Source organism: Lemur catta, chromosome 15 (genome assembly GCF_020740605.2).
Source record: "Lemur catta isolate mLemCat1 chromosome 15, mLemCat1.pri, whole genome shotgun sequence".
Classification (NCBI taxonomy): Eukaryota; Metazoa; Chordata; class Mammalia; order Primates; family Lemuridae; genus Lemur; species Lemur catta.
In genome coordinates, this window is record NC_059142.1 from 33385277 (window position 1) to 33402939 (window position 17663).

The 17663-nt window shown below is 45.0% G+C and overlaps 1 protein-coding gene across 1 annotated transcript in view; it reads left to right on the forward strand.

The window, feature by feature from the left end:
• The window catches only part of CA10 (carbonic anhydrase 10), a 470926-nt gene that overhangs the window by 433842 nt on the left and 19421 nt on the right, over nucleotides 1-17663 (forward strand). The window contains exon 5 of the mRNA XM_045569812.1: nucleotides 14671-14766. Coding sequence (XP_045425768.1) covers nucleotides 14671-14766 — 96 coding nt within the window. The remainder of the gene's footprint in view (nucleotides 1-14670; nucleotides 14767-17663) is intronic.

The following is a 17663-nucleotide window of genomic DNA, read 5'->3' on the forward strand; positions in this document are numbered from 1 at the left end:
GACAGCATCAGCAGCTGGGAAGAGCCCAGAGGCTGGCTCCAACAGGACCCTGTTGGCACGTGGGAAACTCTCAGTAAAGGGTAGCTACGGTTATTCTTTTAGAGTGAAGATCAGGCAAGATAGGTTGGGTAGATAAAAGTAGGGAGGGTATACACCAGACAGAAGCAGCAGCTTGAATGAAACTCCAGAGACGGAAAATAGACTGTGGTTAGGAATAAGAGGCCTGGATTCAACTCCAGCATCTCTCTCTTACCAGCTGCGTGACTTGGCTCCTCAGTTCCTCCTGTCAGAAAGATGGTTTCAAAGCTTCCTGTCCCAACTCACTGCTGTACTATTGTGTGGGTCCAAAGAGGAAAATGGATGTGAACTGTTTGAGGCCAAGACTGGGTCTCCATCTGAAATCACCCCTCCCTAGTGCAGTGCCTGGCCCAGCTTGGGTGCCGCCACTCTGTGGATGTGAACCATGCTGTCCCCTCCCACCCTTGGGAATGTGTCTGGTTCTGGCTGTGCAAGGGATGAAAATCTTCCCCCCAGCTGACCCAGTTCTATTGGAAACAACCTTTGTGCTGGCAAATGGCGGAGGCCCCAGATGGAGCCGTGATATTTGGGGTAAACTCTTTGCTGAATGGCTGGGCCTGGGTTACCGGAATAGGAAGGAAAGAATGAAAAATGGCATCTGCTCCAGAGAGATTTAAGCCCAGTGGTTTCCAAGTAAAGCCACGGTGCTCTCACACGCACACGGATAGGCTTAGAATGGATGTTGAAATCTTAATATAGACTGCCCACACGCCTGTTCCCAAGTGCTGTCAGCAAAATGCTGTCTCTATCTCCCTCCCAGGGTATATTTTGGAAGCCTGGGACAAGGGCACCATCTGGGCTCCTCTGCAGTACACTGAGGGTAATTTGGCTTTTCCTCCTTCTGTTTCCCCACTGTCACCCCCAACTCACCTCTCAGTAACAGGATCCTTCTGTAAAACCAAATCCACTAGGAGAGGAAGGAACCAGCTACACCCTGCACAGAATTGGCATTGAATGACCACATAGGGGGACAAGAGAAAGGATGTTGCAACCCAAGGTCATTTTTGCTTGACCCCAGAGGCACGGCAGCCTTCATGAAGATGCATAGCACAGATGTGCAGCATGAGAACCCTATCATTCCTCCAGTTTACAGAGAAGGAAACTGACTTTCCTAGCCCTCAGTCTAGGCAGAACCCCCAGGTCTCACTCACACAGACACACAGCCCTTGGGGGCTGTTTTAAAATGCATAGGAGGCCTTTAGGATTGTCATCAGGATGTAGGGTATTGCAAGTAATTAGCGGGAGTGGTGCAAAGGTTCTAAAGGCCCTACAAAGCATGAGAGAGTCACACGCAATGAAGACTGGTCCAAACCCAACTGTCCACAGCTCCCTGGTTGATAAGAACACCAGCTGGGGACCAGAGGGAGGGCTGTATTCTGAGACTGTGTTAACTTGGCCTGAAGGCACATTCATCATTATTCATAATCCCTTCCTTCTTCTTCGGTGTGTCTTTGTGGCTCCCTCCCTCCAGTGTGGCATGGAAGAACCCTAAAGGCAGACGTCATTGTCCTCTGGCATTTGGCTTCATTTTAAATTGCAATAACAGGCCGGAATCCATGTAGTTATCCCCGGATCGTTCAAATTAGTTCCTGAATTACTGCTTTTGTACTTTTCCACATACGTATGAGGCCTTTTCTTGGTATTTTCTGCCATTTATTTTCCAATAATTGTATGAAATAGATCTTATTTCCTGGAATAAGCTAATACTTTTCTGTGTTTGCCAAAAGTTGTTTTGTACTCATTACTCATCTTTCATAATCTTTTAATTTTTCAGAAGCCTGTTTGGGGGACTCCCATTCTCTTGAATCTGAATATATATGTCGTTATCTTGTTCAATTTTTTATTAAGAAAAAAGATCACTAAATAATTTGTGGTGCCTTTTATGATTTAAATACTTAGGCAGATATTCAAATTACTTTTAGCTTGTCAACATGAGATATATTTTTAAATTTGGGTGATTGGATTCCAGGATTAGGAATGCCTGGCTCACCAAGAACCTGGGCAGGGTCTGGAAGGGGAAAGAGAGGGGAAAGTTGGCAGGCAGTCATGGAAAAGTCAAGACACCATGGAGAGAAAATGTGCTGCAGTAAAGGATCACTTTTGTCTATAGTTTTTGGTTGGGTGATCTACGCCAAAAGCAAATGTGATGTCATCGCCCTCTCCTACCCCTCCACACATACCCTCTTTTCTATCTTCAAACTTTTGATGACTTCCCAAATGTTCTTAGGATAGACGGAACATTATTACTAGGGCCTCCAAGACTGGGTGTGATCTGTTCCTACCAATTTCTTCCGGGTCAGTTTACCTTCAACCCTCTTGCCTTCTGGGCTCCAGCCTTTTCCTCTTACACGTGGGCTTCCAGATGCTGCAGGGCATCTGCCTACGTGCTTCCTCTTGCCTCTAAGATCTGCTCTCTTTTCATCCACTCATGCCCAGGACAGTGCCTGGCACATGGGAAACACAAGTGTTTGTTGGAAGAATAAATGAACGAAGGCTGGGGTGGCAAGTTTCAGGTTTGGGATATTTTGTTTTGTTTAGGTTTAGTTTGGCCCAAACACTGTCAAATGGAGACACCAGAGGTTACAAAGTGGCAGCCAGGAGGCCCCAGGACTGTTCTACCTGCCCACTCATGTTCTTTGATGAGGTCCCCACCTGGTCTCCTCCTCTGTCCATACAACCAGCCTGGTCCCGTGGTCATCCATTTGCAGCCACAGTCATAAACACGCTGCCTACCGACCCTCTAGTTTAAATATTTGGTTTCAATTCATTGAACAATCATGCATTGCATAATGACATTTTGGCCAACGACAGACTGCAGAAATGACAGTAGTTCCATAAGATTATAATATCGTATTTTTACTGCACCTTTTGTATGTTTAGATATGTCTAGATACACAAATACGTACCATTGTGTTACAATTGCCTACAGTAGTCAGGACAGTCACTTGTTGTGCAGGTTTGTAGCCTGGGAGCCACAGGCCATACCATAGAGCCTGGGTGTGTAGTAAAAGCTATAGTATCTAGGTTTGTGTAAGTACAATCCATGGTGTTTGCACAGTGACCCAATCGCATAATGATGCGTTTCTCAAAATGCATCCTAGTCGTTCAGTGACGCATGACAGTAACTGAATTGACTTTGATGGAAACTCAGGAGGTAACATTCTATGCTTCCCAGCAATGTTTTATTTTTTTAAAAAGAATCACAAAACCATGCTCTTAAAATCTTCCGGTTTTCCAGATAAAGACCCTAAGGTCTAAAAGGCGGCAGTGACTCACCGAGAACATCCAACTAGTGAGTGGCAGAATTGTCGTGTAAAACCCAGCCCCTCTGACTCCCAGCTCAACGCTCTTTTTTCCACTCTTGTTCGCCTGTCACGCCCCTGTGGGAGGTGTTTATGTGTATTGAATGGCTTTGAAACTCGTGAACTAGCGTGTACGTCTATTTATTAAGTATCCACTTTATGCAATTAACATGTACAAAATCAAGCCTAGTTTTCTGAACATTTTATCCAAATTGCTGTGCAGCTTGATTTACAAGAGAAATCAAAAATGAAAACCCTCCTTCTTTTCCCATCTAATAAATGTTGTGTTTCTCTTTTCCATTAATATGGCAGTTAGGAGAGTAGCCACGTAAAGTGGAGTCTTCTAAATTAATGCCAACTGAATGAGGGGGCTTTGGTAAGCAGTGTGTGAGGATCTAATCATTCCTTCCTCCGTGGTGGGGATGAACTGTGAAGTGGAGCTAGAAAGTCTTCTCAGGGAAGCCTTTGGTGTGCAGCTGCTGCAGGGATTGATGGTCATCGCCCCTGAATGTTTTTGACAAACCACATTCCTCTTCAAGTTGGTCATAAAGGCTTATGGATTCACTAGTTTAGTTATAACTAACAATAAGAGGATAAAACCTTACATTGTGGTCCCCTGAAAAGTCATTCACATTGTGCTCTGGGTGCCACGTTGCTGAAGCTTTCAGAGCCTTTCTTGGCCTCCCAGGGACATGCTTTTGCTCAGATTGTCTTGTGGTCATTAGGAAGCTGCCTGCCTTGTTCACTCCAGAGCTCGGTCCTTGGGCAAAAGACATCCCAGGCATCAGGTGGAAGCATCAGAATGTTTTTGTTTTTTTTTTAGTACAGTTCACCACTGAAGTCATTGTAACCTGAAAAACACACACGTAACTTACTAATAGTTTCTACTGTGCCCAAGATATGCAAGAACTACCTGTCACATCATTTAAGTCAAAAGAGCCAACTGTTAAAGCCAGGGTTCTTCCACTGACATGAAAAATAATTCTGTTAAAACTGGTGTTAATTTGGTAGTCCTATTGAGATGTTTTGTGTTTCCTTTTTTCTACATCATTCAACTGAAGTGCTAGATTCCGTTGGAAGATTTCTCTCATCCTCACTACTCTTAATTGCTGAACCCTACTTGATTATAATAAATTATTTTTAATGTAATGTTTTTCATTAGGTAGTATTACTTTAGGCTTTTTGCATATATGATTGTAAGAGACATTGGCCTATCTGCCCCTCAAAAATCTGCTGGAACATACTGGTAAACCCATCTGGACCAAGGCTTTTTTGTGGGTAGAAGTTTTTGTGGACAGGAGAAGCAGGAAACTGATTCTTGCCTTAATTCAAAGGAACTACATAATATTACATCTCTACGATAATTAAAATGAGCCCTCATTAAAACTATTTATGTGGGCTCTAGAATTACTTAGTCAAATATTTAACAAAAATGACCTGAACATACCAGTACGGTGGTTTTCATGGGACAAGGTCTTCCTTAGAGATGATAATGATCCCAGGAGAGGCAGTGAATAGATAGTTTAAGACAATGTGTTCAATGTATCTACTGTTTTCATAATATAAATTACAGGAAGAAAAGACTGGCAAAATCTTCTTGGCAGTCAGATGACACTAAGATGAAGTAAGACACAAAAATGAATCATATGTGGACACTGCCCCCAAGAAATACAGTCCAAAAGTATTAATGGCCTCACTCTGTTGTTATCTATTGGAATTTAACAAGTCACTTCATCATTCTGCACCTCTCATTTCCTTTATCTGAGCTCCAGTAGCCAGAGATTTGCTAACAATAATCATTGCAACTCCTGTGTAGTGAGTGCGTACTTTATGCTTTTATCTTGCGTACACCTGAGCTCATTTACATATTTTAGCTCATTTAATCAGCACAAGTTCTTTCAGTGGTTGTATTGTATCATAGTGTTGCATGTGAAAACGCTGACGCTCTAACCGGAGTTGAACCCAGGATGTTTGACTTCAGAGCCAACGGACTCTCTTCCATCTATGCCCTATGCTGGGAGGAGTTTGAGGTCATGGAGTATAGGGAGGAAATAGATGGACGCAGAGAAAAAGAGGGCATGAGCAATGAAGTCTGGATTACAGGGTATCAGTGAGTTGAAGCATTTAATGAAAATCAGCTCAGGTTCCAAAAGTACCCACAAACTTCACCTTCACATCCTGGATGGTGACAGTCACTGCCAAGAAGTCACTTCTGGGAGGATCTAGAGGTTCATCCTGCTTTGGCTTTCAGCAGCTCCTTTAATGAGAAGTGGGAGAGATACGGATGCTTTGGGGAAAGGATTGTAGAAGTCAGCCTCCAGAGGCAGCTATTTCAGAATGTCTCGGGGGGGGGGGGGGGGAGCATCAAGGAGCATCCCTAATTCTTTAGATGTGTTACCTCATCTATTTTTCTTGTTTGCTTATACCCTGCCTAGTTCCTGAAAGACCGTGTAGTTGATTATCTGGTTTTACTCTCATGGTGATTCTTAGATGCATCTGGGCACAGAGGAGCAGAGTAACTCACCCAGAGTTACTTGGTCAGAAGAGGTACCTGCCTAGGCTCAAAGCCTTGCATTTCCCAGCATCATCCTGCACCCAAACACTCAACCTTTGTGCAAACTGCCATATGACTCAATGAAAAACACCGCACTTTAAAATCTAAGTTTTGTTATCTTCTGGTGGAAAAATAATCTATTTCACTATGGTTTTCTAGGTTGCTAGGATAGCCAGACCACATTTGGGGGTTTTCAAATCAATGAAATTATGGGATTTTTTTATTTTTAGCCATAATTGCATTAAATGTCTTAAAATGCAGAAAATCACCACCACCAGGCAAACCAGTGATAATTGCCAAACCTTAGGGCGAGAATGTGGCGGTTGGTAAATATCAGACCGTGTTCTTTTCTACAGATTATGTGTGCTTTTACACATAAAGACAAACGTGTTAATGACTTTCTATAAATAGGTTCTAGCTTATAATTGTTGTTCCAGCAACAGCTGCTGGAATGTGATCTCCCCTCACATATGAAACATTTTTTCTTTTCTCTTTACTTTCTTGGGGAAGGAAAATGTTTGTACACTCAGAAGCAAAGAGGACCAGGGTCATTATCATTGTTAGGCTGTGTGACATCAGGAGAGTTGCTTAACTTCTCTGTGCTTTTGTTTTTTCCTTTGCCTATTTTGAAAATGAATGAGGGAATATAGGTGAGCTCCTCCAGGATATGGAATATATAGGATTCATCTCTGGACTCCTGGGATCTGGCATAGGGTGGGTACTTGGAACTTAGGGGTTGACTGGAATTAAATTCATTTGCGTTGAATATGTTTTGAAAAGTTAAAAGGACTAGAGAAAGGTGACAATGGTGATCATTGTCATGTAAAGGGGAGAGGTTAATGCTTAGGTTCTCCCGAGATGTATTTTCTTCCTCTCTATCTATATAGAATATCTACTGAAAAATACATGCCCCGGAAGTTCTTTATTCATCTCTCAAATTTAAACCAGCAGGGGTTAGCAAACTACAGCCACAACCAAATCTAGCTTGCAGCATGTTTTTATAAATAAAGTTTTATTGGAAACCAGCACACCTATTCTCTTATATTTTGTCTATGGCTGCTTTCATACTACAAAAGCAGAGTTGAATAGTTGTGACAAACTACATAGCCTCCATAGATAAAGAATATTTACTAACTGACTCTTTACAGAAAAAGTCTGCTGACCTTTCAATTATAGTATGAGCCACCGGGCATGCATTTCTCTTTAAAATTTCTCACCTCATGCAGTGTCTAGAACACAGTGGGTACCTGCCAATAGGTAACATCTTCCTTAAATTTCCTTGGGAGAACAGACTCAAATTCCGGATCTAGAAGAGGGGGCTGTACATACTTAATCCTTATTTCTGCAAGAGTTGAAGGCTCTATTATCTATTGCTTATATAATAAATATAGCATACTAATAGCTGATTATGGAATACTTACTATATGCCAGGCCCTGACCTAAATGCTTTATATATTCTGTCTCATAAAATCATCACCACAGTTCTATGAGGTTGTCAGTATTACTGTCCCTATTTATAGATAAAAGGCTTGGCTTGCCCAAGGGTACCCAGTGGTGAAGCCAGGCTTTGCAATTCACATAGCCCAATGTGATACTGAAAGTCTTGGTTCCCATTAGAGATACCCTTCAGGATTCCAGACTGTTCCTTAACCAGCTCAGGCAAGCACCTTGTTCTCCCTGTCCCTTAAGACATCCCATTTCACTGTATAATCACCAGCCTGCATTGCTTCATTCATTTAACAGTTATTTCTACCTTGCTACTGTTAATATGTACCAGGTACAGTGCTGGGTATTGGGGACATCACAGGGACCAATGAGATACAGACCTGGCCCAGATGAAGCTTACAGTGTACCGTAAGAAGTGTGCATTAATCAATCAATTGATAAATGTTGAAATAAAACCATGGTACGTGTTTCAAAAGGGAAAAGTACAGAGTGCCATGAGAGTGGGTGGTAGCGATGCCTCTCAAGAGGTGATCCTTGAGCTGAGATCCCAAGGAGTTCATAAATGAGAGCCAGGCAGGGTGGAGGGAAAGGTATTGTAAGAAGAAACAGAATGTGTACAGGCTCTGGAAAAGGAGGAAGCTCGGTGTATAGGGAGACAGAGAAAGTCACTGTGGCCAGAGCACATAAAACAAGGAGACAGGGTTGGAAAAGTCAGGGCCACACAAGGACTGTGCTCAGAGGTGGGGCTTTATCTTACAGGTACTAGGAAGCCACTGAGGCCCTTAAGCAGGGTTAAGGTGGTGGCAGTATGACTCTGAATGCCGTGTGTAGTCTTCCGTTACAAGGCTGCTCCAAGGGCCTTCTGCTAATGGAGCATCACGCTGAGAAAGGCGAGCTAAGATGTATACATCAGCTCTGAGAACACAGCCGCTCGCTCTCCCAAGGCATGAGGGGTGAGTGAGCAGCCCCGGGCACGCGCTGGCGAGTCACCTCGCTACTGCAAAGGGAAAACTCTGTTTGAGACCTGTGCAGCCGAGGCTGCTCCCAGCTTAACTGATGACAAGGACAGCTCGCTGTTGACTTGGAGCTTGCTTGGAGCAGATCTGCTTGTGTAGCAAAGATCGGTACTTGTGTATTATTTGAAAGCTGAGTTGCTTGTCACCAAACACCAGGGATTTTCAGCCTCCTCACTTTCATTATGGAACATAGGATAAGTTTTGCCTTTTTGGTCTTAAAAGAATTCTGGGACATAAATGAAATTCTCCCTTTCCCTTAGAATGGAATCCAGACCCCCTACTTTGGCCTGCCAGGCTCTCCGTGGTCTGTTCCTGCCTTCTACTCCAACTTCTCATAACCCTCTCCCTCACTTAGTAGTTGTTCAGTAAACCCTTGTTGAATGGATGGATGGCTGAATGACCATATAACCATGGGCAAGACATAGACCCTCTCTGATCCTCAGTTTCTTCATTTTTAAAAGGAGTGGGCCAGCCTCAGTTTTCTTTAAAGCCCCTTCCATGACTAAGACTCTATGAGATCTAGGATTGGTATCCATTCAGCAAATACTTGCCAACATCGCCTCCAACCAAATTCCATGACAGGCACCAGGATATGATGATGGAGATCCACACCCTTGAGATGTTTACCCAAAAGTAAAGAGAATAGTTTGAGTAGCACAGTGCTTCAATGTGAGTTCTATAGTCATAGGAACTGGGCACGATCCCAGCTGTATTGCTGCCTTGGGCAAATAATCTCAGAGGCTTGGTGTCCCTGCGACTCCAATGGAGAAAATGGCCCTAACTCATGGGATTTTTTGAGAATTAAAACTCTCAAATATTTCTGCTGCCCTCATCTGTGGCACACAAAGAAGCGTTCAACAAATGTCGGTGATGGTCATCAACAAATAACGATGATGACTAACTTTGACAATGATATTCAGCATATGACTGCATCAGTTGTCTGTGGTTTACGTCTGTTCTGATCATCCAGTACCCATGCAGTTTTTGTCATTTTGGTTGTAAAATATTTTAAACTTTGATAAGTCAGGGTTCTCCCAGGAGACAGAGTCAATAGGATATAGGCATAGATAGATAAGAGGAGATTTATTGTGGGAATTGGCTCACCTGATTATGGAGGCCAAGAAGTCCCACAGTCTGCAAGTTGGAGAACCAGGGCAGCTGCTGGTGTAATTCCAAGGCCCAAGGCCTGAGAACTATAAGGGTGGGAAAGTATTGGCTGGTGTAAGTCCCAGAGTCCAAAATCTGAAGGCTCAAGAACCAGGAGGTCTGATGTCCAAAAACAGGAAAAGATGGATGTCCCAGCTCAAGGAGAAAGAAAATTCCACTTTCCTCCTCCACCTGTCTATGCTCTCCAGGCCCTCAGCAGGTTGGATGCTGCCTGGCCACACTTCTGAGGGCAGACCTCCTTTACTCAGTCTGCTGATTCTAATGCTAATCTCTTCCTGAAACACCCTCACACACACACCCAGAAATAATGTTTTACCAGCTAGCTTGGATCCCTTTGCCCAGTCAAGTTGACACATAAAAGTAACCATCACAAACTTGCCTCCCCGATGACAGCACCGTGAGGACAAACTGCACTTGGCACTCAGAGTCAGTGGTTCATGGAAAGTGTCCCAGAAAAGGTGAGGCCAGAGCTGCACTGTGAGGTCAAAAAAGGTGGGCAAGGCCTTGTCTGTCTCCACCTTGCCCTCGTCAGCAGCCAGAGACATCTTTTAAACATGCAGATCAGATCAACTGATTTTTTTCCCTTAATACCAATGACTTCCTGTTGCATTTGGCATCAAATCTAAGTTCCTCGCCATGGTCTACAGAGCCCTGCATGAGCTGTCCCATCTTGAGCCACCTTCAGCCTTTTTCCCACCATTCTCTGCTCCTTGTCCCTACCTTGGGCTCGTTGCACAGGCTGAGCTCTCTGTGAGCATTATGTAGGATTTCCCCATGCCTGGCCTGTCTTGGCCATGAGAACTCAGCTCAGATGTGACCACCCCAGTGAGGCCTTTACCAAAGACTCTACTGGATGTTGCTCCCACGTCCACACCCTGCCCCATTCTTTCTACTACCACCTTTCACTTTGAAAGCCAAAATCTTGTTTCCTTCAAAGCTATCCTTGCCCTTATCCAAAACTATGTCTAGGAGAACAAAGAGTTTATCAGTCTTATTCCAAATGGCCTCAGCACATAGTTGGCCCTCGAATAGTTTTTAAACACATGAATCCCAGGCCCATAAAGGATTGAGGTGAGGCAGCGTTTTTGGGATGAGACTACGAGGTTCAAGCTAGTGACACACAAGGACGAGTCACCTCAGGTCATGGAGGACTTAGAGAATGCACTGGCTTGTGGCACCTGCTGTGTCTGAGCATCATGAAAAGGCCAACGAAATGTTTATTTCTTCCTCTAAGATCACCATTTGTTAAGTCTTGCATTTGCAGAAAGCTTCTCTAGGATACACCTGTCCAAAATTAACAAAAAGTCAAGATTATAAAATAATTTTTAGTCATCCAGGTTTAGCTCTTTTACATGATAATTCCAACTAACCTAGCAGAGGCCCTCGGGCATCTCCTTAATGAATAGTTGAACTTGGTCTTTAATTAGCGTGTCCTGATTAGCCCCCAAACAGTTTGCTCTCAGAAGCAGTTTCAACCTTGTCCCTGTAGTTTTGGTCGCATGGGCACACTTGGCTCGGACGGTTGAACGATCATTTATTGATCACTGATTTCATGTCACACACTCTGATTACCCTGCCTAAGCCCCAAAGTTGGGGCTCAGTTAAACTACAGCTTAGGGCCCATCCAGGTTATTCGAAATTCTGACTTTGTAGGGGGGTTTTAGTTTAAAAGTGGTGCCTATGGATTACTTTTTGTCATTTATAGGTATCACTTTTGGGACCCACCGGCCAGTCTGATACTCTCTGCCGAGCAGGATGCAATTTGCACATTGCTGCTCCCTGAGCCCAAATTCATGGTAGGACAAGCAGTGAACCCCCTTCCCCCAGACCCATGCACGTGCGAGTGGTTAGGGGTCCTGGGGTGGCACCACTGAGCCTGGCTGCGGAGAAACAAAGGCAACAGCTGCAGGAACTGTGATCACCACCAACAGGGACCTAGAGGATGGTGGCAGGGAAGTGGCACTTTTTCATGGTTAAGCCCTGCTGGCGGTGCATGAACTGGTGCAGGCCCCAGGTTATCTTTCTCTCCTCACTTTAGCCCCCATATTGTGCCACTGCCAAGCTGGCTCTTGGGCTCTTCCAATGCTTCTGGATGTTCTGTGGCTGGGGGGATCTCCTGGTGCCTCTTCACCACACATACACACACATGCTATAACCTGAAAAGTCCTGTGGAGCACATCTCTGCCTTAATGGCCATCACCAGAAATAATACCCCTTCCCTCCCACCTCTAGCCTCTTCCTGCTCTGATCTGCCCTCTTATGGTCCACACTGATTATCTCACTCCCCTGCTCCAAGCCCTTCCGTCACTGATGTCCCAGGTCACCTAGGATTGAGACTCAGCCTGTCTTCCAACATATGTGAGGCACAGGACACTTAACCCAGCCAAACTGAAACAGAGAAGGGGTGGACACACAAAACAGGGCTCTGCTCACCAGCCAACAGTGTTTGCTAAAGCAGCACTCCTCAAACTTTAATGTGCATTCGAATCACTGGGAATCAGTTAGAATGCCGATCTCAATTCAGGATGTCTGGGCTGGGACTCTGTATTCTGCATGTCTAACAAGCTCCCAGATGCTGTGGCTGGTCTCCAGACCACACATTGAGTAGCGGAGCATTGTTATCTCATTAACATCCAATTGGGAGCCCAGGAAGAGAATGCTGTCTTCAGAATAGCTTTATTTTAAGAATATATTAACAGTACAAAATAACTATATTTGTGGGTCACAAGGTCAATTTCCTATGGTTCAACCTAACATAACAGGCAGTCGGCAACTCCTCATAGAAACGAAAGCTTGCAATATCAGAATGCTAGCCAATTCACCTTGGAACAAAGAAGAGGCAAGACTCCAGAACAGAATGCTAAATGTGATAATTTAAGCTTAAAGCAGAGCACGGCCTCAGCCCTATACTCACCAGCCCCTTCTGCACAGCCCCGGGGCCCAGAGAGAATCCCACCCTTGGGGGCAGCCCCAGGCCCAGGAGACGTCTTCCCGCCTTTTCCTGGCTTGCAAGTTGGAAGGAAGGATCCCACTACTGGGCTCTGTTTCACGTCCCTCCTCTGGTGTTCAGCACATGCCGCAACTTCAAGGCATGTCTTGAAGCACTGGCATGGCCCCAGGTGGTTTTGTAGGTTACCTGGATCAGTGGGAAGATCTTGGCAGATGGCAGGATGTGTTTTGCTCTCATTGAGAAGCTTACTCGACACTGGGAGGGAGGAGTGGTTGAGTGCGTAGGAACCCCACAGCTCCTGGTTCTTCTGCATGGCAATGCTTCTCCACTGCAGAAAGTCCTGGTTGAGCGGGAGAACAAGGCAGAGGGGGCTGATAAGCAAAGGACTGATGGAGTCTCGAGCCCCTACCTGTGGCTGCCCCCCTGACTCAGGACTCTCAGGTCCAAGGTCTTGTCCGTCTGAGTGGGCACTGAGGGGATATTGATGCTCCTTGACTATGTTCCACTGGTTCTCAGCCCCAGCATCCCTCTAGATGCAGAGCTTTTATCAAATACCAGGGCCTGGTTCGCACCCCAAATTGATTAAAGCAGAATTGGAGGGGGCATAGGTGGGCTCTAACAGCACCCAGGTGATTTGGGTACACAGTGAAGGTTGCAAACTACTATGTTAGAGAGGGTTTTCTCAAAGTTCAAAGGAAAACACCTTTTTTGATCATTGCCTTTCTCAATTTCTAAAACTTCAACCTTCTTTTTTAAATGCAATACAGGCTATTGGCAATAATGAATACTTTCGCATCCTTTCAGAGTCACAAATCACTTTTACATGTTCTACGTCATTAGATTCTCAAATCAGCTTGTGGAAAACACTAACACCATTACAGAAAGACATACGATATGCTTGCTGTGACATTGTTTATCAGAGACAAAAAAAGATGGAAACAACTTGAAAGCCAATGAGAGGATGGTTAAATATGTTATAGGGCATTCATGCAGTGGAGAATTCTATAGCTATTAATATTAAGATGATTCGGGGAGATCTTTATGCATTGACTTAGAAAGATAGTCACAAACTATTCTTAAATTTTAAAAAATCAATTTCAGAATAATAATTAGTAATGGTTTCTTTTCTGTTATTTTCTAAACCCTGTGTGTGTAATGCAGGTGTGATTTATAAGCACAAAAAAATATATGGACGGATATATTAAACTGTTAATGGGTATATGCTTGGGCTAGAATTAGATAAAGGGGGAGAAGGCTATCACTTTTTTTTACTTACATATTTTTAATTTGTTACCAAAATTATACTTCCCTACTATTAAATCTATTTTAAAACCACAGCCCTGAGATACATTCCAATGATAGATCGTCACACCCATTTTCCAGAGGAAGCAACTGATTCTCAGTGATGTGGGGTAACTTGGTCATGTGGCTAGATATTGATGGAGCATTACTTTGAATGTGTATGAAAGGAGTTTTAAAAATTAGGTAACAGAGAGAAAATCGAGTTCACTGGAGCCCTAGTCCAGGAGGAGGGCTGGACAGAGACACCACTGACCCTTGTTGAATGAGGAAGAAATGAAGTCCTGTACGACCATATGCCAGGGCAGGCTCATGCTTGGGAGCCTGAGCCGTCAGCTCTCTTTCCATCAGAAACACTGCATCTTGCAGGCCGGCCCAGTCTGCTCTCAGAGTCACCGGGCTGACTCAGAAGCTAACGGCTCCCTGCTTGCCCCGAGGCTGTGGGGAAGACTTACTGGCTGCCGGTGGCAGCTGTTGGGGCAGCAGGGAAAATACATCCGCCCCCTGCAGGGCAGTTCTAGTCCTAATAAGGAAAACTCAACGATGCGCACACTTTTCGGGGAAATGTCCTGGGACAGAGCCAGAGCCAGATGGGCACTGAGCATGTTAAAAGCATGCTTGTTACCAGAAAACATTTGCAAATATGTATGGGTATTTTTCTATGTGTGTGTGCTCATGCATTTCACACACATACACACGCGCTTACGTATCCCTTTGAAATCCCTTCCATGAAAAAATTGTCTTCCCACCTGTTTCTCAACATACTTTGCAGTTCACCCTTATGTAGGGGCAGATGCTACCCCTCACACCTTTTAACGCTGGATTGTTGTTCTTTTTCTTGTTTTTCCCTCCTGCCAGGTGCAGCTCATCCACTATAACCATGAGCTATACACAAATGTCACAGAAGCTGCAAAGAGTCCAAATGGATTGGTGGTAGTTTCTATATTTATAAAAGTAAGTCTCTTGCATTCCTTCATTTTTCTCTTCCCACCATCCCCCCCCACCAATGAGTTTACAGTCTCTGTTGGAGTTAGAAATATGGAAAGAGATGATGTACATGCCTAAGACAACTGCAGGATGGTGACTTTTATATAGAGGAGATTTATGAAAAATGAGGTCTCTTGCCGTGAGATGCAAAAACACTGGGCTCCCCCTTCAGCTCATCAGAACTCGAGGACTCAGGCAGCTTCTGTCCTGGAAAGAAAAAGAGATGCTGGATCCAGGGACAGGATTCAGGTCCAGCCTAATGCAGTTAGGACCACAAGGATATAAAAGTAGAAGGGGAGGGTTGGCCCACATATGCCCTCCAGGATTAAAGTCCTGTTCCTCACTCCGCTGCCCTGTGGACAAAGGAAAGGCAAGATGTCCTTCCCCCCTCTAGGCACTCAGCTGCCCCACAACTGCTCTGAGTAACACCTTGCCCCCTCGTGAGCATCTCGGGCAAAATAAGGCAGCGGTCACCCACACTGACTGTAATGGTTCTGACCTTGAGTGTTTTTTTATTTCAAAATATTAAGGGGGTACGAATGCTTTAGGTTACATGGATTGCTTTTGTAATGTTTGTGTCCCAGCTATGGCTGTGCCTGCCACTGGAATGGCACAGCCAATGGGTACATTGTACCCATTACGCAGGTCTCTATGGAAAACAGTATGGAGATTCCTCAAAGAACTAAAAGTAGACCTACCATTTGATCCAGCAATCCCACATTAGGGATTTACCCAAAGGAAAAGAAAACTTTTCCTCAAAAAGACACACCTCCTCACTGACTTTATGACATCCTAGGGAGGCTGCACATCTCTTAACAGTCAACAGCCGCATAAAATCTCCAGCCAAGTAAATTCCAATTTGTTAAAAAAAATAATTATAGTCATAATTACCTGGGACATTTTGGCAGATGTAGAGTGAAGAAGATATGTAATTATTTTTAAAAATAGGGAAAAAAAGGCAATGTGGGGCAGTTCCAAAAGTTGGTAGTCACTGTGCTAGCCCCAGGAGAAGTTTTGACCGAATCATTGGACAAAGCACCCCAACCAGAATTTGGAATCTGATAAAGACGTCCAATAGAACCCAGCATTGGCCTCCAGGGAGTTCTTACAGAGCTCTCATGATGGCATCATCCATCATTACTCAGGAGAACGTACCTGGAGCACCCCATGGTCCTATTCCCTCCCCGAAAGCATCCCCTGTGCAATAGGCGCTTGGCCCTGCCTGGACATCCTCTCCAGAGCCCATGTCCCCTCCTAAGTCCCTCACCATGTCAGGGCAGGGCTATACTCTGGGCAGGGGTGTCCTTGACATGCTGCCCCGGGCCACCAACCCCAAACTCTTCTAAGTCTGTTATTAGCAAAGAGATGATGAAGGGTTATTTGGCCAGAGAAGCAGATTTTTAGGCTTCCATGCCTTCTTGGCACTGGACATCCTCCTATTCCCTTCTCTGTATCTCTTGGCATCATCACAAACTCTGGAATAATAAACATTAGATTCCTGGATGCCAGGCACTGTGGAATGTACTTGACAACTATTTTATCTTTTAACCCTAATAGTTATGGGCAGGGGAGGAACACGGTCCAGAGAACCTTTGGCGTTCCACCCAAGTTCCTGTGGCTCATCACAGCCCAGCCAGGAGAGGGATCCAGGTCCTGCCTGACTTTAATACTCATGTCCTTATTGCCCCTTTGTGTGCTTCCCCCACAGGGCTAGGAGAAAGCAAGTGAGGGCAAGAGGAGGAGAGAAAGCAGCATTTCAAAACTTCCTCCCACCCCCATGCTACCCACAAGCACCGGGAAAATTCCTGTATCCCTAGTCCAGCCCCAATTATAACAAATTGGAGCCTACAACTTTGGCCATGCTTATTGTTGTGTAGCTTGCAGATACACCACACTATTGTCACTGGTGTCCAGGAGTACACCTCCCCCTGGAACTTTCCTGGTGCGAACCCTTCCATGAGTAACTCCCACAGGGCAACCCGACAGTTCCTGACTTTGCTCAAAGCTCCTGAGTCAGTGGATGCCATCCTGGAGGCACAAGCCCATCACAGCGGACAGAGTGAGGGATGCCCAGCTCCCTCAACACCGAACTAGTGGTGTGTTTCACAGGGTCTTGCAGAAACATTCACTCCCCCTGAGACCACAGTTAACAGCCAGGGTTTGCAGGTCCTGGCTGCTTCCCTGTGGGCTGTGGGGAGGCACTTATGCCCTAGACCCTGAGGTCAGCGAAGGGATGACAACTCGCTCCTACATTTTCTCAGGCCAGCTTGGCTAGATTTCAAAATAAGCCCCAGTATTTCTATCTTTGTTCCACAGGACCACCTCCCAGATAATCAACTCCACAGGGAGTTGTCCAAGCTGTGACTTACCATTCCCCCCTCTCAAAACACTGAGTGTGGGATACAGGCCAGTCACCTGCTAGATGCTGGGACCCAGAAGTGATATGAACAAAGCCCAGAGTCTCCAAGGGTGCACAGCCTCTTCTGTTGTCCTCTCTTCCTCTGATCTCTCCGCTGCCCCTTCCCAGCTTCCTGCAGGGAAGGCAGGACCAGGAGATGAGAAACCCCACATCTAAGTGACTTGGCCCCAGAGATAGCGCCCTGGCCAAAACTGAGCCATAGAGAAGTTGGAGTTATTGGCTGAAAGAAGACACTTGATTATATGTGGGTTTTATTTATCTCTGTCCTCCATTAATTCCCCTCCTTCCCCTGACCACAGGGAACAAGGATTTGGCTGTAATCGCTGCTCAATCACACACCATTAACTTCCCACTTAAGCTCACTTATACCAAGTACATATTTTATCCTCTCACCCACGCAGCCAACACACTAGAGCCCACAAATCATCTGTGTGCACTTTGGAAA